At 37.2% G+C, this 21828-nt stretch overlaps 2 protein-coding genes and 1 long non-coding RNA gene across 3 annotated transcripts; 1 reads left to right on the top strand and 2 right to left on the bottom strand.

Moving 5' to 3' along the window:
- Positions 1 to 3781: 3781 nt before the first annotated feature.
- LOC139938015 (ataxin-3-like) lies at positions 3782 to 10510 on the bottom strand. The gene is made up of 8 exons (XM_071933400.1): positions 10450 to 10510; positions 9196 to 9244; positions 8186 to 8301; positions 7665 to 7795; positions 7145 to 7299; positions 6014 to 6334; positions 4612 to 4687; positions 3782 to 4106 (listed from the first exon to the last, which is right to left on the bottom strand). The coding sequence occupies exons 1-8, from the start codon at positions 10471 to 10473 to the stop codon at positions 3782 to 3784; spliced, it is 1197 nt and encodes a 398-aa protein (XP_071789501.1). The 5' UTR covers positions 10474 to 10510.
- Positions 10511 to 10948: 438 nt separating this feature from the next.
- LOC139937855 (serine/threonine-protein kinase Nek2-like) lies at positions 10949 to 19787 on the top strand. The gene is made up of 8 exons (XM_071933251.1): positions 10949 to 11158; positions 12584 to 12801; positions 14030 to 14267; positions 14965 to 15047; positions 15283 to 15409; positions 15716 to 16017; positions 16152 to 16231; positions 17715 to 19787. Exons 1-8 carry the CDS (start codon positions 11063 to 11065, stop codon positions 17963 to 17965), a joined length of 1395 nt encoding a protein of 464 aa, XP_071789352.1. The 5' UTR covers positions 10949 to 11062; the 3' UTR covers positions 17966 to 19787.
- Positions 19644 to 21797, bottom strand: LOC139937969 (uncharacterized). Its single transcript, XR_011786108.1, has 2 exons — positions 21705 to 21797; positions 19644 to 19784 (listed from the first exon to the last, which is right to left on the bottom strand). It is a non-coding gene; the product is annotated as an uncharacterized lncRNA (long non-coding RNA).
- Between the last annotated feature and the right edge of the window lie 31 nt (positions 21798 to 21828).

Raw genomic sequence — 21828 nt, 5'->3', positions numbered from 1 at the left:
TCTAGGGAAGTATGCACCCGCCTCAAAAAAAGAATGCTTAAATTTCACAACACTATTACAGTAAGGTTCAGTTAGACAAATTTTAATTGTTGCAAACTAACTGTTTTATTGCTCTGTTCTCATCAAATTAACAAACACTGAAGTGTCTGTGCCAAAGAAAAGTGGTTTATTATTGTTTACAAACTTTCTGCGTTAGTGTTTTCAAATTTTATTTATCACACCCAAAATCTCTACCAACATCAGCTTCTTGTTTTCTGTTAAAAGTAGCAAACCCTAGCAACTGTAGCTAACTATTGTTATTTAGCATTTGAGAAAGACTCTGCTAGGGTCGTAAGGTCGGGCCGTTAACTATTTTTTGCATTTATACCGTAGGTCCTTTTGGTTGGTAAGCAGTTTGCAACAGCTAATTCTATTTTCTCAATATAAAATACGGCATGGGCGCCATTTCGATTATAAGCAAGTTTTTGGTTACAGCATTGATGGTTGTTGTCTGCACTGATCTATTGTTGCATCCATAGAGTTGCATACTAAAATGGCATCCAGTGCACACCTCACTTTTCAGCCTGAGTTGCCCATCTGCAAATGCTAGCAATCTTGGGTTTTTCAAGAGATTTCTAGAGGTGCTAATGTCTTCAACTTGCTCAGACATTTTTAACTGGTGCTAACCATAAGCTTCTCAGGTCCACATATGCAACGTTTTAAATTATACTAGTCTCAGAAGTTGTAAAAGTTTGCAATACAGAGGCAAATCATTTTATACATAAACAGCTTTTTAATCTACATTATTTTATTTATTTTTTGGAGTACATTGTCAATGGACACTAAAACTATTGCAAAAGTAGACTTACTAATGTTTGACAAGCAAAACAAAAAATGATCCGGACAAATGTATCAGAGTTTCCAATATGGATTATATTTTATATTTCAACAACTTTTTTTGTGAGTAACATTTCAATAAAAACATATATTTTCAACAAATCATTTATATACCTGCCTTCAAGAATAGTACTTGTCTATCATTTTAAAACGTTTTTCTTTTTCTTTTTCAGGATGATTTTATGATTGACAATTTATTTCTTGTCCCCTTTAAGAAATATCAGGGATGACATTTCTGCTTAGAATATTTCAGAAAATTTACAATGATTGAAGCAATGTGAGATAAAAGAGCATGAATCAACTGCTTTCAAGGCGTTGTTTTCCTTGGTTGAAGGCAAGGTGCAAAATTGGAAAATGCCCTTTACATTTTGCTACAGACCCTCCTAAACTCTCTTCACCTGTAACTTGTCACCAAAATATTTTAACTTTGATAAGGGTGGTATTCCTGCCAAGTGATAAGCAAAATACCGTATGCACGTGACTGTAGATTTGAGTAGGGCGCCCTCGCTTGGAGGTAAAACAAGGAGTTTGTGTAACAGCAGGCATAATTATATTTGGTCAGAGGAAAAAAGTTGGAACATTTCTTTTCCAGTGCAAGGGTTGACCTACAAGTACACATGTAGGCTGTTATTGTGTTGTCAAGCCTTATTACTGAAAAATTGTCTGATTTTTCCAAAGGGCAAAACAAAACAAACTATTAAAAGTAGGAAGAATATCAGGCCTTTATTTGGCCAATCCTCTACCTGTATGCAATACTAACAAATCTGTGTGTTTCCATTGTTTCATCGTGATTTTAACTCTCCAATGGTGGTGTGATGATATCAATGCAATAAGTCTGATTGTTATTTAGGCCTACAGTCACAAATCCCACTAATAAAAATAAAAAAACTTCTTGGAATAGGAATTGTGAACAGAAGTTTTTAATGTCTACTGAGTCCGACATTCAAGAGCCGCAGTACTTTATTTTGTACAATTAAACATAACATTCTGTAAACAAAATGCACCTTTGTCTTTCTATGAGTTTACCCCAAAAATATAATTTTTGTGGTAGTGCTCCACAAACCGGAGGATTTAAATGACTGCACATTCCCCTAACACTCCACATTTACTGGAGGCACTTTTTGTAAAACTCTGTTGAGCCATTATCAGTTGATCTCAATTCAACCGGAAATATTTAAACTAAATACTGCTTTGCATAAACAATTTCCATACCCTTGACCCATAGTAATTAGAAATCGGCAATGTTTAAGACATTCTTGGCGTCTATGTTTGGCATCATTAAGTGGCAAAAGAAAATTACTAAAAGAATTGACATGAAGTAAGGCACTTTTTAAGATTTTGAAACCTGGGCCAAACTTTCATCATAGGGCCTTTCGACGCTCTAAATGTTTGGACCTAATTATTTCAACTTTGAAGTCTTTCTAGCCTCGGTCCAGGGAGATAAAAAAGACCAGTAGATCCATCTCATAAAACACAATTTATTAGTAGTCAAGAAATTTGCATGTACATTAAATGTACAGCAAATTGAACATGATAGCTCTTTTGGAATTAAGTTTGCTAAGCAAGAATTTTAGTGAGCAAGAATGTTTGAAAAGAGTGGAGTACAAAGTCCCATCAATTTAAAGGTATATTAGTTGGTAGTCTTAAATCTGCTAAGCAAAATGTTTCTGTGCTCGGCATGTTTTTCTTACAGAATTTGGCCCAGATTAAAACACTGTAGCAGAGTACACTTTTTATAAAAGCTTTTATAAAAGTGTAATAACTATGCAGAAAACATAATCCAGAAATCCATTTTTGTTTTTATGTGAACTTTTGTGCTTCAGTCAGTGCAGTAGAACAAAATTAGTTACTAAATATATGTTTTCTTTAGCCGGTATGAAAATTTGTAAGAATGTGTGCTTGTTCATTAAGGATTTATGTTGGTTATGAATCATCTGCTTGCAAAACCCTGTCCTTTCAGACAAGATAAACACTAGCATTAATAATAATGTGCTAATGAAAAACAACATCACATATAAACGACACAGTCAATTTCAATCTGTAACTGGACTCATAATAATATTTGACGGTGCGGTCACTTAACTGTTATACTTTTGTCCTTTGGATGGAACGTAAAGCTGTTGGTGTGTAATGCACGTACAAGAACACGGTAAACTTATCAACCCTGCGTTTTTTCTTGTAAAAGTTGTTTGCAGATTGCGCCTTAGCATCTCGTAAGTGTTAGCATGGTGCTATGACATAAATAAGTCTTATATTTCGAACATAGTTCTGCATATCTTATAGAAAAATAATGACCACTTTGAGACACCCTCGGGTGTGATAAAGCACTATAACAAAAACTGTGCATTGCTACTATTATCACAAAGTGCATCTTTAAAGGCAGTGGACACTATTGGTAATTACTCAAAATAATTATTATCATAAAACCTTTCTTGGTTACGAGTAATGGGGAGAGGTTGATAGTATTGTGACAAACGGCTCCCTCTGAAGTGTGACGTAGTTTTTCGAGAAAGAATTAATTTTCCACGAATTTGATTTCGAGACCTCAAGTTTAGAATTTGAGGTCACGAAATCAAGCATCTGAAAGCACACAACTTCATGTGACAAGGGTGTGTTTTTCTTTCATAGTTATCTCTCAACTCTGACGACAAATCAAGCTCAAATTTTCAGAGCTTTGTTATTTTATGCATATGTTGAGATACACCAAATGGAAAGACTGGTCTTTGACAATTACCAACAGTGTCCACTGTCTTTAACTGATGTTGTTTAACTGAAAGCAAACAGCTTGTTTATTGGCCAACTCTGACAACTGAAAAGATTTTTTTTTTTTAAACTAGATGCTGTTCACTACGCCAAACAGTTTGCATTATATTGCAGATGTAAATAGTATACAAACAGTCATGACTCATGATCCGTTCCCGTGCTGTGGTTGTAGTTCTGTTCCAGAGACTGAACTTAGTTTCTGCGTTCCGCCCAATGACATCTGGATAGCTATCTCTAGCATCGCCTCCTCAGTCATTTGATCATCATTTGCAAAGAGTTTTGTTTCGAGAGAATGTCCGATTGCACCTGGTTCTTGAGGGTTTGTTTCCTCTGGAGTGGGTTCTGATAGCACTGGCTGGCCGGCTTGGACTTGGCTGTGTGGGTGTGTGGCAGCGGGGGTATTGTGCCCTTCACCTTGAAGAGAGTCAACTTGGCCTTGTGATGGTCGAGTCTCTTGATTCTGCTGTCTGTGGTTAAAGAAAACAGTCTTGGTTTATGAGATCTTCTAGCATTTCTAAAGGCCTTGTCACACAGGGCGATTTTTACAGGCAACTTGAAGGCAATGAACTGCACCGCATGCAAAAGGAACACTTTGGCAGCACAAGATAAATTTGTCTACTGGTATCTTACTATCCCCCAAGAAAATTATGTGGTAATTCACACGTTCATGTTTTGTCTTCGCATGGAGATTTCCTGGAAGTGGCTGCCTGTACATTAACTCGTGTTTAAACATGGCTCTATGAAATACAATTGTGGAAATTTGTCTGAAACAAAACTTTGCCCCGGTTAAAAAAAAGGTGCTGTGTGAATACCTATTTACATTTCATCTCATACAACAAAAAAGTACTACAAAACCATAAAATACAGAAATGGAAGCTAAAAAAACTGTACCGAGTGTTTCACAAAATCCAGTTTTTCCACATGAGATTGACAAACAAAAGCAAACAATATGCTCATTAATTAATAAATTACCTGTCAAAGAATGCTTGTCTTTTTCTCCGAAGGTCTTCAGGATCTACTTTCTCATCTACGCTAGGGTCTCCCATTCCTTCACGGAAAAAGAATCCACAAACAACAACCATGAGTCAAAGCAGTTACAATAACAAGTCTAGTCAGGTCTGATGGGGTTACATTCGCTGCTTACAAAAAGAGTCTGAAACTTGGATCCAGATCTTAGGAGGTACATTGAAATGATGGCATATCTACCTTTTGAGATGCCCTGCAGTTTAGTTCCAAGGAGCTTAATGAGAAAATGACAGCATTTTGAATTATCATGCAGACTTTACAAAGTCTAAATTCATACAAAGGTCTGAAATTTCTCATCACTGTCTGATGGTTTATGGTTTCACAATATTTTTCTTTGGTTCTTGATTTTGCTTGTTCTTGCAATGGCAGGGCACACATATGAGTATTTATACCAGGCATTTGCAGCGAGTACAGTAAAACTACAAACTACATTACGGTTTCTGTCTTGAAGCATGTTTATTAACCCCTGGAATTGGTTCATTAAAATCCGTCAGAATTTTAATAAAGCCTTTGGCCAATCCAGTGTATGTGCCCACTCAAGTATGGTAGCCTCAGGCTACTAGCCTGCAAAAGAGCAACTGGTCCCCTCAAGTATGGTAGCCTCAGGCTACTAGCCTGCAAAAGAGCAACTGGTCCCCTCAAGTATGGTAGCCTCAGGCTACTAGCCTGCAAAAGAGCAACTGGTCCCCTCAAGTATGGTAGCCTCAGGCTACTAGCCTGCAAAAGAGCAACTGGTCCCCTCAAGTATGGTAGCCTCAGGCTACTAGCCTGCAAAAGAGCAACTGGTCCCCTCAAGTATGGTAGCCTCAGGCTACTAGCCTGCAAAAGAGCAACTGGTCCCCTCAAGTATGGTAGCCTCAGGCTACTAGCCTGCAAAAGAGCAACTGGTCCCCTCAAGTATGGTAGCCTCAGGCTACTAGCCTGCAAAAGAGCAACTGGTCCCCTCAAGTATGGTAGCCTCAGGCTACTAGCCTGCAAAAGAGCAACTGGTCCCCTCAAGTATGGTAGCCTCAGGCTACTAGCCTGCAAAAGAGCAACTGGTCCCCTCTCATTATGATTCATCAATGGATCTTGTGATATGTCTTACTCTATGCTGTTTAAGGTGACTGTGTATAAGCATGGATCATTATAAAGGAATCTCGTGAAATATTTCCAACATTACACGTGGGTACTCTGTATCCAACAAGCACCATGCAAGTGCTCAAAAGTTTTTAACAACCATACGGGCAAAGCAATCACTTTTGGGAGCCAATCAGCATTGTTTTTTTAGCACATCCCTACCAGGGGTTAGTGATGAGAGGTATCGATACGGCGCTGCCCACTGTAGCGAGGCGGAGTCAGTTAATACCTTGCATGCTTAGTTTCATAGCATCAGCTAAACCTTGACTGTTGTCACTCTTAAGGGTACTGCACAGTCTCTCCCCTCTTGCAGTACCCCTGGCTTCCGAACTCTGGCTTGCCTGCAGTGCATTATGGAGATCCTCCAGACTGACCAACCTCTTCCCCGAGGAAGATTCCCCCGTTGAGGTTGAGGTTGACGCTGGTGTTTGTTGCTGGGCGAGGTCGGACAGTAAGCGGGGTTTTATCGTCTGAATGACTGGGATGAGATTGAGAAGCTGGTCTGCTTCATTATCTGGTAGCGTGCCTCTGACTACAAACAATGAGTACCCTGTCACAGAAACAAATTCACACAAAAATTACACAAAATACGGACATTTATCACTCTCATGTGTCAAAGTGAAACTGCTTTAGAAAATTATTTTTCAAAAAGCTCCATTTCAACCAACTACTCTTGTTAGCACAAAATTGTGCTACTTCGTTTCTTTCATAGTTGTTAAGTTGTTTAATCCTAATTATTGTGTCTGTTGAATGTGAGTAATGTTGTTGACTGGATGAATAGGACACAAGAAGAAATAGACAACTTTAGATGTGGGAGGGAACCTCGAAAAACGGGGAAAACCCACGCAATAATCAAGGTCCATTGTAAGGACTGAAAACCCAATCCAAATACAACAATGCTCCCTCCATTCAGAGGCGGGATTCTAACCAGGGACCACAGAGGTGCAAGGCAGGGAAAGAACCACTGAGCCTACCTTAACCCCTTAATAATGTCACAGAAAAAATATTGATACTGATGGAGAAGAAACCTCCTTACCCATTAGCTACCAACCTCAGAATTCTCAAAAACCCTCTCCCTAGTTTGGCAGCCAAACCAACCCCATAGACATGACAACATGGAGGGTTTAGTGGTAAAGCATCTGCTATAAGGCTTCTGAATGGCAAAGGTTGTGGGTTTGAATCCCAACTAAGTTATAAATGTATGTGGATTTTTTTTTACAGTAATTGAGTATACAGTGCTTAACACACATCGGTGTATGGGGAAAAACAATAATGACAACATGTATCAACCTAATCTGTTTGTGGAAACTTAGGAAAGTTCAGCGCCAACTTTCCTGAAGAAGTTGGGGGTCAAACCAACCTTCTTTTTGTAGTTGAATAAGAAACATAGCAAGGTATGTATCTGAAATGAGCTCTGGGCCTGTGAGTAATGAGTTGAGGTTAAACCACTGTCGGCCAATCTTCCTGATGGTCAACCAGTGATCCTTGAAGTTGCATATAAAAGCTTTCTCGCGTCTGAGGAAAAAATTGTAATATGTCAACGAAAAATTTAACAGTTTCAGCCTCTTGAAATGACTAGACAATGGCTTGAATCAGCATATCCACTGAATGCCATTTTTTCTTGCATTGTTGGGAAAGTTTCACTTGAAAAGGACAAATCAAGATGTTAATGCTCACGCTGCTGTTGTACAATATTATCATTCAATTGATTGTTTATCATTTTTGAATTACTTGGCAGCTTTTCAAGACAACAAATACTAAAGAATCTCATCCTCTATGAGTATGACAAACTTTTGTTGTTTTGTTTCGTCGAACTTGTAGACAGATGACTGTCTTGGGTTTCCTCAAATACTTTAAACCTTTGCATGGCTGACACTTACTCTGGATGGATATTTGCCTCCACTGCTTCTGTACTACCAAACGGGAGGAGGTCTAGGCTCCAGACTTTCATGGCTCGACCGATGACCTGTATTGAGAAATATCCACTGTCATCCATGTTGCTCGACGGTTGCTACGGAAAGAATGAAACACAAAATCCAAGTACTTCTAGAGATAATTTTTCCGCATGTTACTTCTTAGTGAGCTAGACTATTGTTTCGAGGGTAATGAACATCTTATATGAAAAGGGTCAACATCTATGGACCAAATATCATAAACTTGCTCAGCAGAAAATGGTGCTTAGCAATATTTTCAGCTAAGCAAAAAGTAGTGGGGAACCAGTCTCAAACAAAACAATACATGATAATTTGGCTGGAAGGTCTGTTTCTGCTAAGCAAAGTTTTTCTTTGCTAAGCACTCTCTGTAGGATTAACAACTTGAGAAATTGAGACCTGATGTTCAGCTCCATTGAAAAAAAAAAAAGAATTGAAAAATAAAACTTTCAGTGAGCATACAATTTTACCTGGATAAACCTGAGATATTCAGGAGAATTGATGTCTCCTTCGGCCATGGTTGCTCTCTCAGCTTCATCAAGATCCCTTCCGATGTCTGCCAAGTCCACAGCACTAAAATAAGGACCTATGGTCAATAAAGTTGCCAATACACATAACTGTCAGTTAAACAAATTGTTCTTCAAATCATTAGTACTACATTCATTAATCTCTGGCAAGCTTTGAAAACTTAATCTCAATGCAGTAGTGACATGTGCAGTTTATGTTACAATAAATTAAATGACATTAAAGGGAAGGTACACATTTGGTAATAGTCAAAGACTCACTTGGTGTGTCCCAACATAAACATAAAATAACAAGCATGAAACATTGAGCTAAATTGGTCATCGAAGTTGCGAGAAAATTATGAGAGAAAAAATACCCTTGTTTGACGAATTTGTGTGCTTTCAGATAGGAATAAAAGACTTCTGGCTAGAAGTCTTTTATTATTTTAGTGAGAAATTACCTTTTTCTCAAAATCTACGCTACTTCAGAGGGAGCCGTTTCTCACAATGTTTTATGCTATCAACAGCTCTCCAATGCTCGTTACCAAGTCAGTTCTTAAGTTAATATTGTTTTTTAGTAATTACCAAACGTGTACCTTCCCTTTAACTAAATAACAAGAACAATATTTGTCTGAAAAAAACACCTTGACAGTGACCGATTTCAGTTCTTGACATAAACTTGATTTAAATCCCTGCCTGGCCAGTTATGGCAATCACTAATATATAAATGTTGCTTTGTCTTTTGAAATTAATGTTAAGCTTATTAATGGTGATGTGTATTTACAGGCAATGTCATCCATTTGTGTTTTGATGATAGTAATTTATTCACGTTATAATTTATAGTAAATTTTTGTTTTATGTGATGATGAGGCCATGTGTGAATTAGCTGCTACAGCTACTGCTACATTTGTGCGTCATCATGCGCTGAAGTATAGAACGATGTCCTTCGGATGTGACCTGATATCAACAATACTGACCTTGAAGAAGTGAGTTCAGGCAGTGCTGGGCACAGAGAGAGCCCTCTTGCTGTGGAAAACAAACAATAACAATAGATTCAGGACAGATATACCATGGATTCAGGAGGTAGTTTTTAGTTTTTAGCTTTAAATAAAAAAAAAGCTTTTTATTTGTTGGCACACGAGATCGAGTCAGGTCAGGAATAGGTGGCTTGAAACAGGAGGACTTTTTAAAGGCAGTGGACACTATTGGTAGTTACTCAAAATAATTATTAGCATAAAACCTTTCTTGGTGACAAGTAATGGGGAGAGGTTGGTGGTATAAAACATTGTGAGAAACAGCTCCCTCTGAAGTGCCACAGTTTTGGAGAAAGAAGTAATTTTCCACGAATTTGATTTTTGGACCTCAAGTTAAAGCCATTGGACCCTTTCGGTACAGAAAAAAAAAAAGTTCACAGATTTACAAATAATTTACAGGGTTTACAGAAGGTAATGGTGAAAGACTTCTCTTGAAATATTAGTCCATGAAATGCTTTACTTTTTGAGAAAACGGTAAAACAATATAAATTCTCGTTAACGAGAATGGATTTGTTATAAACACATGTCATGACACGGCGAAACGCGTGAAAACAGGAGTGGGTTTTCTTGTTATTTTCTCCCGACTCCGATGTCCGATTGAGCCTAAATTTCCACAGGATTGTAATTTTATATATAAGTTGTGATACACGAAGTGTGGGACTTGGACAATACTGTTTACTGAAAGTGTATAATGGCTTTAAACGCACACAACTTTGTGTGACAAGGGTGTTTTCTTCTTTCATTATTATCTCGCAACTTTGATGACCGATTGAGCTCAAATTTCACAGGTTTGTTATTTTATGCATATGTTGAGATGCACCAACTGTGAAGGCTAGTCTTTGACAATTACCAATAGTGTCCACCGCCTTTAACATGTTGTCAACGACATGTGATTCAGATCATTTAACATTTATAAAATAACACCACAGGGCCTCACCGGTCAGGGGCTCGCATCTGTGGTGTTATTTTTGTTTTCATCAATCCCCACACTGCACCACCACACACAAACAAACAAAAACAAACGAAACCTTTTCCCACTGAATCGATTCAGTTCAGTTTAGAGTAGAACGTTGTATGGAAATCAAATAAGGTAAATTAATCTTTCAGTCACTGCTTATACTTTCTTAAGTAATTTAGTGATATGTCTCAAACATACACGGAAATAGAAAGTAAATATTATATTGCATTTTTACTCACTCGTTCATGAAAAATTGCATCCATGTTGATCTGGAAGACGCCCTCATGTGATTTATTTAGATTTATCCTGGTGGACTTGATGATTAAGTGACAGGTAAGTTGCAAGTATTTGAGTACATATAAGATAAATAAAGATCAATTAATAAGTAGCTGTAATGTTTTGAATTTATAAAAAGTTGCTCAAAATATAACAAAAATAAACAAATGAGTTATTTTTTAAATAAATGATAAAACAAACAATGCATTGCCAAATGCTTGGATATTTTCTCCCTTCAAATTAAATGGAATAGTCTAGCCCCTGGCGTTGGCTTTTTGCGACCCCGATTGTTATGCAAATAGTATGTGTGAAAAGGACTCCAGACAAGCAAGTGTCATTTAATTTCTAACCCCTGACCGTAATCCTAAACCAATGAGATTACGCTTTTGATAATAGCGGACCAATGAAAAGCTCTGTTGTTGGGGGTATATTCGAACTAAACATAGGCTATGCTCCTTCGTGTGTGCATGCCACGCATAGTTTGGCTTGTTCTTCGTTGGTCGTATTCTTTCAGTGGTAATTTATGACAAGTAAGAATAAAGTCCGTTTGCTGTAGACCGTGGAAGCTCCTTCAAAATGCCGACTAAAATCAGTGATTACGAAGTAATCTGCACCATAGGATCGGGTTCGTATGGGAAATGCAAGAAGATTAGAAGAAAAAGTGATGGAAAGGTTTGTTTTCTTTTTTGCACTTCTAAGTTCTATTTATTTCTAAATCCAATTCTATTTTCCGTTTTCATTTCTCGAGTCGTCGAAGGACGACGTGAGGATCCTCGGGGTTCAGAGGAAACATAGGATTTCACGCCACAGCTTACTTTGGCTTGGGGGGGGGGGGGGAAGTTTCCATATATAATCCTGCCATCACCGTTTCAATTTGTTTTGAGGCAATGGAAAATAAAATAAGATATTATGGGTTATTATTTACCTGTTCATCTAAAACTTTTAAAAGAAGATAGGGGCCTATTCCTTTTTGTAAAATTTAGTGAAAAAGTGGTGGCATGATACGGAATTGTTTATGTTTATTTTTGTTAAAACAAATATGCCTTAATCATGTTAATTAATCATATTAAATTAAATCATGATCAGTCACACGAGTTGTATTGTATTGTAACTGTATGCTTGAATTAACTAAGATTGAATAAGATAGTTTTTACACTGGCAATTCCATTAAAATTTGAAAGGAGAAAAGGGTTCGGACTACACTATGTAATGTTTGGTTAAGTTGCGAAACTAGGACTAAATTGTTTATGTAGAGGATAAGTGCTGATCTATCCTGATATAGGCCCATTCTAAAATAGTTGTGATATTCTTTTAAAGGAACACGTTGCCTTGGATCGGTCGAGTTGGTCTTTGAAAAGTGTTCTGTAACCGTTTGTTATAAAATGCATAATGGGTAGAAAGATGTTGTAAAAGTAGAATACAATGATCTACACAAATATGCCTCGAAATTGCGTGGTTTTCTTTTTACCTCGCCGACTAACACAGTCGGCCATTTATGGGAGTCAAGTTGTTGACTCCCATAAATGGCCGACCAGGTTAGTTTGCGACGTAAAAGGAAAACCGTGCAATTTTCAGTGATACTTGTGTGGATCATTATATTCTACTTTTAAAAATCTTTCCAATGCATTTTATAACAAACGGTTACAAACGCTTTTTATAGACCAACTCGTCCGATCCAAGGCAACGTATTCCTTTAACCATTCAGGAGGATTGTAGATGTAGGGTTATGATTAAAAATTGCAATTCTAAACTAGCTAATAATTTTAGTAAACCCTAAAGATAGGCCTATTTAATAATAAATTATGTTATTGTTTATATTTAAAGTTTAATTTGGTAGTAACATGAGTAATTACTGCGGGTACAGGTTAACCGGCATTCTAAAGTAAAGCAAAGACAACTGACTGACTTGCCAAAAAAGTGACGGTTTTGCCATTTGTATACATGTTGGGATTCACCAAAGTACCAAAAGTATACAATTTCTTTGAAGCAAGCAATAATTTTAAAGCACTTTTTTTTTTTTTGCATTAGCAAGGAAGCAGGCCTGTTTTGATTAACATCCACTTGTTTCTATACATGTACACGTAATGTACCACACAGATCCTAGCCTGGAAGGAGATTGACTATGGCAGCATGTCGGAAACGGAGAAACAGATGCTGGTCTCTGAGGTGAATCTACTCCGAGAGCTTCGTCATGAGTTCATTGTCCGCTACTACGACCGCATCGTAGATCGGAACTCTACCACTATCTATATCATTATGGAATACTGTGAAGGTGGGGACCTGGGAAGTCTCATCTCACGATGCAGAAGAGACAGGTACTTTATTAAAACAACTTTCCTGCTGAAATTCTTCCTCCACATTTCTCCCAAGTTTTAGGGTACATAATGTTCGTATCTAATCCAACTCTGTACATTACACGTGTCCAGCTTGGTACCATTTTACTTAAACTGACAGGTGGTGGCACGTGGCAGAGTTTTTTAAAACTTGTAAATCAAGCTGTAAATACTTAAAAGCTGTAAATACTTAAAGGAACACGTTGCCTTGGATCGGACGAGTTGGTCAAAACAAAAGCGTTTGTAACCGTTTTTTATAAAATGCATATGGTTGGAAAGATGTTTTAAAAGTAGAATACAATGATCCACACAAGTTTGCCTCGAAATTGCGTGGTTTTCCTTCTACTGTGCGAACTAACATGGTCGGCCATTTATGGGAGTCAAAATTTTGACCCCCATAAATGGCCGACGTGTTAGTCGACGAGGTACAAGGAAAACCACGCAATTTCGAGGCATGTTTGTGTGGATCATTGTATTCTACTTTTACAACATCTTTCTACCCATATGCATTTTATAAAAAACGGTTACAAACGCTTTTCAAAGACCAACTCGACCGATCCAAGGCAACGTGTTCCTTTAAAAGTATTTACAGCTCGATTTTTTTCAGAATATTAGAGCAATCAAATGCCGTCGTATTGGTTCGCTCCGTATCTATTACATTACATATTTTCATTTCATTTTCACTCGTAATTTTCTTGACCTGTTCTTGACTTAAATAATTGTACTTTGTTTATTATTCTCCTTTTTTCACCAATATGAAAATAGATGTTGATTTGATTGAATTGAATTGAATAGTTATCATTGATTCAACAGGCATCCTGGCCCACCGAGCATACATGTATAATGCCACATTGACATACCAGCCTTTTGAACATACTGGTCAGTGGCGGCATGTACTGGATACGCCTTTGACCCACTTAATGTGTGAATGACATAAATGCTGTGTGTACACACCCACTCAAATGCGTTCTTGTAATTAGTCTGGTAGTTATGGCACCCATTACATAGTGTGGCATTGCTTGGTATCTTTACTTAAACCGTCCTGCTTGTAAGAGTGGTTTCTGCCTTTATCCCTGTCAAGGTACCAGCTTTGGTTAAAAGTGTTGCCAACACAGTGCTCAGAGTTCTTGATGTTCACTTCCAACTCAATACAAGTTTAACCAAACTACAAGATAAAGTAAAAGCTCATTATCGATTGTCATTTCCACAGGAAATACCTGGAAGAAGACTTTGCCTGGAAGATCCTTCGCCAGATCACATTGGCTCTGCACGAATGTCAACAGCGGGTTAAAGGGAGTGCTGTCCTTCATCGTGATCTTAAACCTGCCAACGTCTTCCTGGACACAACTCACAATGTCAAACTCGGCGATTTCGGCCTGGCCAGGGTACTTCAACACGACACCAGCTTTGCCAAGACATTTGTTGGGACACCATACTACATGTCACCTGTAAGTCTCCTCTTTGGTTTGGAATAACAATTCTTAACACTCTGAAATAGGAGGCTCCCAACAGTTGTAACTCAAGTCTTCAGTTTTGAAGGTCTTGCATTAGTCCTATTTTGATGCGGCGATTGAAAACAGTTCAATATTAAGACAAGACTTTTTTAATTAGCCTAATCCACTAAGCTCCCCCCCCCCACTCAACAATCACAACTACTAATGCGCACCCACAAATCTGGCTCATTGAATTCCCATGACAACATGTGCGTATGATGCCACCATTTAGATGTGAATTGCTAAATCTTGCCTTTAGTTTGTGGCATGATGCAGAAAGATGCATGTATACAAGCTATCCTTGTCGGTGCATTTGATAGACCAGTTGAGTTTCTACTAAGGTGAAGTGATTGATTGGTCCGCAATGTAATTAATGCTATGACCTAGCTTACCTTATTTATTCATTATGAATAGGTCTTGGATTTCACAAAGTGCTAAGGTTGATTTTAAACCATCAATCCATCAATCACATCACTATGGCCACATTGACAAATCACACAAGATGAAGATGTTTGTGTACAAACAAGATTTCAATAATCAGCTTTCAATTCAAATATACTACGAAATGTTATTCGAGACATCCCAAGTCGTGTTGCAGTTTACTTTCATGCCATAATTTTACTTCCTCAATTTTCTAAATTGTATTTTTCAGGAGCAAATGAACCATTGTTCCTACAATGAAAAGTCTGACATGTGGTCACTTGGTTGCCTTATATATGAGCTTTGTTCATTGAGGTGAGTTCAAATAGAAGTTTAAGTGTTTTTTGTGTGATATTTGTTTGTAGTGATTGCCGTAAAACAATGTCAGATTAACCAAAGTAATGTCAAAAGTGCTTGTCTTTTTGTTGTTTAGAAATGTTGGTACTTGCTCATACAAATTCATTGAAACCTACAATTTGTTTTTGTGCCGCACCTTTTGCATCTAGCAAGTGAGTTTCAAACTAATAGATTTTGTCCATCATATTTTCAGCCCGCCATTTACAGCCATCAACCAGCAGAACTTGGCACTCAAGATCAAGGAAGGCAAATTCCGTCCATTGCCATCTCAATACTCATCAGAACTGAACGAGCTCATCTCAAAAATGCTGAAAACTAATGTGAGTGTTAAATTGCATAATCATCCTCTTGCCGTCGCATTACTTTGTATCAAGTTTCAACGGATTGGGTATGCAAAAAGTTATTTAATGAGAAAGGTAGCGGTGTAAACAAAATGAAGCCTGCACCAGGACCCAATTTCATAATGCTGCTTCTATAAAAGCCTCTATAAAATTGGGCCAAAATGTTCACATTTTAATTGCACAAAATTAGGTTCCAGAATAGCATGTTTTTAATGAACGAATTCGCTCACAAACTTGTCGAAATATAATGGTATTTATGAATTTGTTTGTTTACAATATTGCTAGGCCGTTCTGAGACCATCTATTGATGACATCCTGAAACATCCAAGAATTCTAGTGCAATGTGTTCCAAAGAAAGAGCCTCAGCCGAGCCAGTCCGGTGATAATTCTTCAAAGAAAAATCAGGAGCTACTCGAGGCTGTTGAAAAACGAGAAGAAGCGATGAAGAAACGCGAGGAAGCCTTGAAGAAGAGAGAAGAGTACTTAAGACGGAGAGAGGACCACCTCGAGGAGAGATCCAGGATGCTGGACAACAGGGATAAGAGGATGGCTACCAGGGAGAAACTGGCTGACGAAAAACTGACAAGGTTGGCACTTTACTTTTCAACTTGGGTGCGATACAGAAAGCGCTTGCATTGTCTTGCTACATTGCAGGAGATGACAATGAATTCTCGGTGCTGAAATTCACCAAAATGAAGATCTGTTTGTTTTTCTACCTCAGGGCGGAGACGATGCTCAGCCAGTACCAGTTGACAAGACTGAATCTTAACGATAGAGTGAAGGAGCTGCGCACAGAGAAAGGTAAATGTTCGGGTGTCCGTCAGTTGACTGTCCCCGATTATTCATCCATGGCTCATGAGGAGTTGCGGAAATGGAGAAAACCCATCCCTCCGGTGTGTCACAAACCTCCGGTAGCTCCATAACCTTTTTTGATCAAGGGTTGTCTGTTAGTTTTGCATATTTGTGTATGTAGACTCCATACAGTTACAACCCTATATTCCGACAACTCTAGTGTATTTTTCCAAACCCTAACCCAACGTGTCAATTCGGAACATAGGGTTATCAAAACATAGGGATGTCGGAATATAGTGATCAACATTCCATATTATTGAATCATGATGAAGACAAATATAATGTTAAAAAACATGGAGTACATGTGCTAGATAGTAAAACAAAAAGTACTGTAGGGGTAATACAAAATTGTTTGTATTTTTCTTCTAATTAATTTGCTTAAATCGGTATCAAAGAATTGATTTGAAAAAAATAAGTAAAAAATACTCCTTTTAAAGGTAGTAAGATACTTTATACTTTGTTTAATACTTGTTCAAACAGACCAAAAATATGGCCTTTGTTAGCAAAAGTAACTCTAGTATAGTAACTGTGTTTGTACATTTGTGTGATGTTTGTAAAAATCATGTACATGTATTGTAATACTGAGTATGCAAAACCATTATTTTTGATAAAAGTGTAGCCAGTTGTTCATTATTTATTTGTTAAATTTAACACAAAATCTTTATGAAATATTAGTAAGTAAATCTTAATATATATGTTAGAAGAGTATTTAATACTATTTTTGTACCAGGAAAATAAGCATGTTCATATAAATGTGCCAAATTATTGCTGATCCATTCAAAATTCCCATGGAACCAATTTATCATAATTTTGAATGACCAATTTGTTTATATTATTGTAATGCGAGAAAAACCTTGTTAACTTTGTTGTACACATGTTGATAAAATCCACTTTTGAGTTGCTCAACTGGAACAAAAAATAAATGTCACCAGCAAACTAATTGTTCCTCCAACTGTGATCAGATTTAATTATATTTAACGCGGTTCAGCAATTGAAAGAAATTGTTTTTGAAAATTTTAAATGTTTTGTCAGAAACATTATTTCTGTACAAATAAATGCATTTCAGGAAAAGTTTAAAGTGCTCTTTAGTCATTTTTTTTTTTTTAAAGTTAAGCTTGTTGCATGTTGGACCAGAAAGATACAGCACAAATTTGGTCTTTAAAAGTTATCCTAATACCAATATCATAATCATAATAGACACATGAGAAGACATTAATTTTCCCCGCCTGTATTTTTCTTGAAACTTTAGTTAGGTAGTTAACAAATGTTTATTTCTGGATACCTTCCTTAGAGAACCACTTGCTTCATTGATTACAGTCGGGTCATCTTTGCGGCTATAAAAGATTTCATGATACAATGTACAACGTGTACATATCCAAAATTTGCGACTTAGTAAGAGATTAACCAACCTTTTTACATTTTCATCTCTTAGACTTCCATGACGAAATCCACCCTGGCACCACCCCTAAGAGGGTCCACTTTGCTCCTCTTGCCCCTGGAAAAGAGAACATACCACCGAGGAAGGTCACAGACCCTAACCTTAGAACAGAGAAGCGTGAAGTAGGGAAGACAGCCCAACTGAAGGATAGATTGTATAAGGCCAAGATGAGGAGCCTGGCATTACAGAAAGAGGAACAGACAGCAAAGTACAAGAGCAAACTTTTAATGAACATGATGCGTTGAGTAATTCCGCTTCTGGACACAGCCGACCAATCTTCCTTGGGGTAGCTTTTGGGGTTGAGTTTTTCCGCTTCTCGACACAGCTCTGCTGACCAATCTTCCTTGGGGTAGCTTTTGTAAAAAACCAAGAGAGATAGAAATAGAGGAATAGCTTGATTTTTATTGAAGGCTTCTGAAAGTCCAATCATAAGCTGCACTTTTTAGTCAGATGGGGTGATGTGTTTTCAGCTTTGATTTGTGTGTTGAGTGACCATTTTTAAAGACCATTTCTATTTATTAAAAAAACAATAATGTAAATACACCAAAGTTGTACATTTACTATTAAGGTTGTGAATACAGTGTACAAATTTGATCCTTATTAATTTCTGAGAAAATTATTGTGTACATAGAAGACATAATCTTAACATAAATCAATGATTTTGTACTTAAATTTTACAACTGCACATAACTAAGGTTTTTTACCACCAATCACTGCCTTTATTGCCATTTCAAGGTCAAATTTAAGAACTTAGAAACTCCAACTTTATTTTAACACAATACAACTGAAATGTGCTAACATGCAAATCTGCTCAGGTTTGCTTTAATAAATTTTACTTTATTGTTTTGCATCATAAAAAGAACTTCAATGTTACTGATAATCTACGGGGCCACTCTTGGTTGAACAGTCCAATAAATTCTTTTTAAGGACAAACTTTGTCTTTTGCTCCATAACTGTTGATAGCACAGCAAATAAATTATCATTGTATCTTAACTATTTCAACAGTATTTGTGGGAAAAAATTCATTTAAATGTCACATTGGAAGTTATTGATTTCCATTTTCAATACAGACATGGTTTATTAAAGTGCAACAAGAGTCATCAGACGAGAACTACATGTAATGTTATTCTGTCCCTTTTGCCAAGGGACGGTACACATGTTTTGATAATGGGTTTCTGCTGCATCTTGTTGCATTAAATAGTGTAACTTTGATTTGTTTTTAAACTGGTTTTAATGCACACCTACAACTCTATATATTTTACAAATAAAAGATTTGTAAATAATATCACTCTAAACACAAACTGAGATTTTACATTGTCCCGTGTGTTTGAATTTTGTTGTTTATGTTTTTCTGACAATTGATAGCACTGTACATTTTGCTTGCATGTAATTTCTTCGATAGTTGGAGGACGTAGATTTTGTAGATGCAATCTTGTACACCGTTATGTTTTAAAACCATAGTTGTGTCTCAAATCCAATTATTTTGATGTCGCAATATCCCCTTCATTGGTAAAATTTAACATCCCATTGAGCCCATACAGCAAATGAAATAACAAAACAGTCATGAAGTATTTGTGGCACTTCCTCCGCAGGGCACTGGAATCCATTGCTTTAGTGTGAGAGTTGATGTGGTGATCACTTCATGTCCATGTTCCATTGTGACGGAAAAAACTAGCATCAATGTTGGTTCACGTCAAACAAATTTTGACTGGGTCCATAAAACAGATGTTAGGCTTGTCGATTCATGGCTCCATGAATGAACCCCATGACAGTTACTTTGGACCACAGGACTTGCACCCGGTCATACTCAGAATTTTTACTAGGATCTCAACATCGTTAACTCTTGCTCAGTCAATAGTCTTAATAGTTAATATGCTTTCCATGGGTCCTCTCCTGCCTTCAGCTCTCGTTTGTACAATTGCGTTCTATTCTTCCATCCACTCAGCCTCCGCGTCTCTCTTCTGTCAATGTACATACCAACCATTAAAGCTGTTGGCATTACCGACACCCACCAGTACTTCGCAACAAGTTGAAGAACCATTGTTCACTTGAAACTCTCCGTAACTGGTAACAAAACATACGAAGAAAAACAGTTTAATCAAAAACCCAACATTTTCCAAAGGGATTAAAATAAAAATGTGTTCTCATGCGCATCAATTAGATTAATGATCTGTTTTTCTTTATTGCCTATAAACAGCAGCTTCCAACTTTTTTTGCAAGAGATTCAATCCAATTCAATTTATTATAAACATCTTGTTAAAAATATTAAAATTGCCTTCCAGTGTGCATCAATGAGAAAAAACACAATTTTGCAGAATTGACTTATTGCACACAGGACAACTTTATTGAAAAAAATGATTACAGAATTATATACATGTATAACTAAAGATGAGATGAAATGTCTTTCTTCAGACACAAGACCAACGAACTCGCCCGGTCATAAGTTTACTGGCCCAATGCTAAAAACACTAGACTAGGGCATGTGGCCCAATTATTAATTCTGAGGCCTGCTTACTAACATTAGCCTTTTTGAGGTATGGCGGATGTGATAAGAGTTTTGTTGTTGGTTTATTGTTTCCAAAGCAAGGTTTTAGCCAGGAATTGGTCAAACGGTGTCCAAATTTGCTGGAAATTTTAAAACTGGGTGTCCAAATTGTTCACCTACAATAATTTTACATGTAAATGACAGATGAAACAGGGTGTCCAAATTAAAAACAGGGTGTCCAAAAGACACCCAGACACCCCTCTGGCTAACACTATGTTCCAAAGTAACGTCGTAACCTTGGTTGGTGGCTCAGTCCGTTAACAGCGCCAGCCACCAACCCGGTCATTACCACGCAGTGAAGACCGGGTCCTTGCACTGTTATTCCCTTATTCAGTGACTGATTGATAGTGCAAATGTTGGGTTCCTTTAAATGTTGAAAAAGTTGACAACTTCTTTCCTATGGTTTGTTAACAAATTGATCGTTTCTTGCACTCTTGTTTTGCGAAATGGATTTTCTGGACCCACGCAGAGCTCAGCACTCAGCAAATATCATTGAGAACAAGAACAAATACAATTTCAATAATAGAGCCTAACCCTAATTTTGGTGAGATCCAGGTTCAAACGGGAACTTGGGTTGGGAGCAAAAATATTTGAGTTGGAATTTATTACATGTCAATTGATTGAAATTTGAATGATTTGGCAAGGTTCGTGGAGACGATAGCGTGCGTGCGAAATGAACCTCATATTCATTCGTACTCATTCATTTAAAGCCATTATACACTTTCGGTACAGAAAAAAAACAAAGTTCACAGATTTACAAATAATTTACAGGGTTTACAGAATTGAAGGTAATGGTGAGACTTCTCTTGAAAGGTTGTTCCATGTAATGCTTTACTTGAGAAAACACTAAAACAATATCAATTCTCGATATCGAGAATTACGGATTTATAGTAAACACATGTCATGACACGGCGAAACGCGCGGAAACGAGGGTGGGTTTTCCCGTTATTTTCTGCCGACTCTGATGACCGATTGAGCATAAATTTTCATATGTTTGTTATTTTATAAAGTTGTGATACACGAAGTGTGGGACTTGGACAATACTGTTTACCAAAACTGTATAATGGCTTTAAAGAAATATGTTTGTATTAATTATGGATTCTTTAATTATTAATGATTAATACAATTAATAAAAACAAAGAAATTCCCATATCAATAATAATGTTTTACAAAAGGTCCAAAATCACAATTGGATGGGAACGAGGTTGAATACTTTGCGTGCCGTGTTATTCGCGTATAATCCTTGTATGTATATCGCGCACACAACTACAAGTACACTACATGTAAATAGAATGCTGCACCAAATAACGTCTACGAAAAAACACCTTCCAACAACTGAACAAGGGCAAGTGCCGATCAATCAACGCCACCCAGTCGAAGGAGAAGGCCATAACTTACATTTATAAAGGTAATTTATTGTAACAAACGTATACTTTTACCTGAAATGACAGTCGTGTATCAGAAGCCAGCGGGAATTATTGACTTCTTTTCGGGAGGCAAAAGTTCCAGTCACACACAATAGTATGGTACCCATCTAAAAATAATGTAAAATTGGTTCAATGT

Source organism: Asterias amurensis, chromosome 1 (assembly GCF_032118995.1).
Source record: "Asterias amurensis chromosome 1, ASM3211899v1".
NCBI classification, from domain to species: Eukaryota; Metazoa; Echinodermata; class Asteroidea; order Forcipulatida; family Asteriidae; genus Asterias; species Asterias amurensis.
This window is presented reverse-complemented; position numbering and strand designations above follow the sequence as displayed.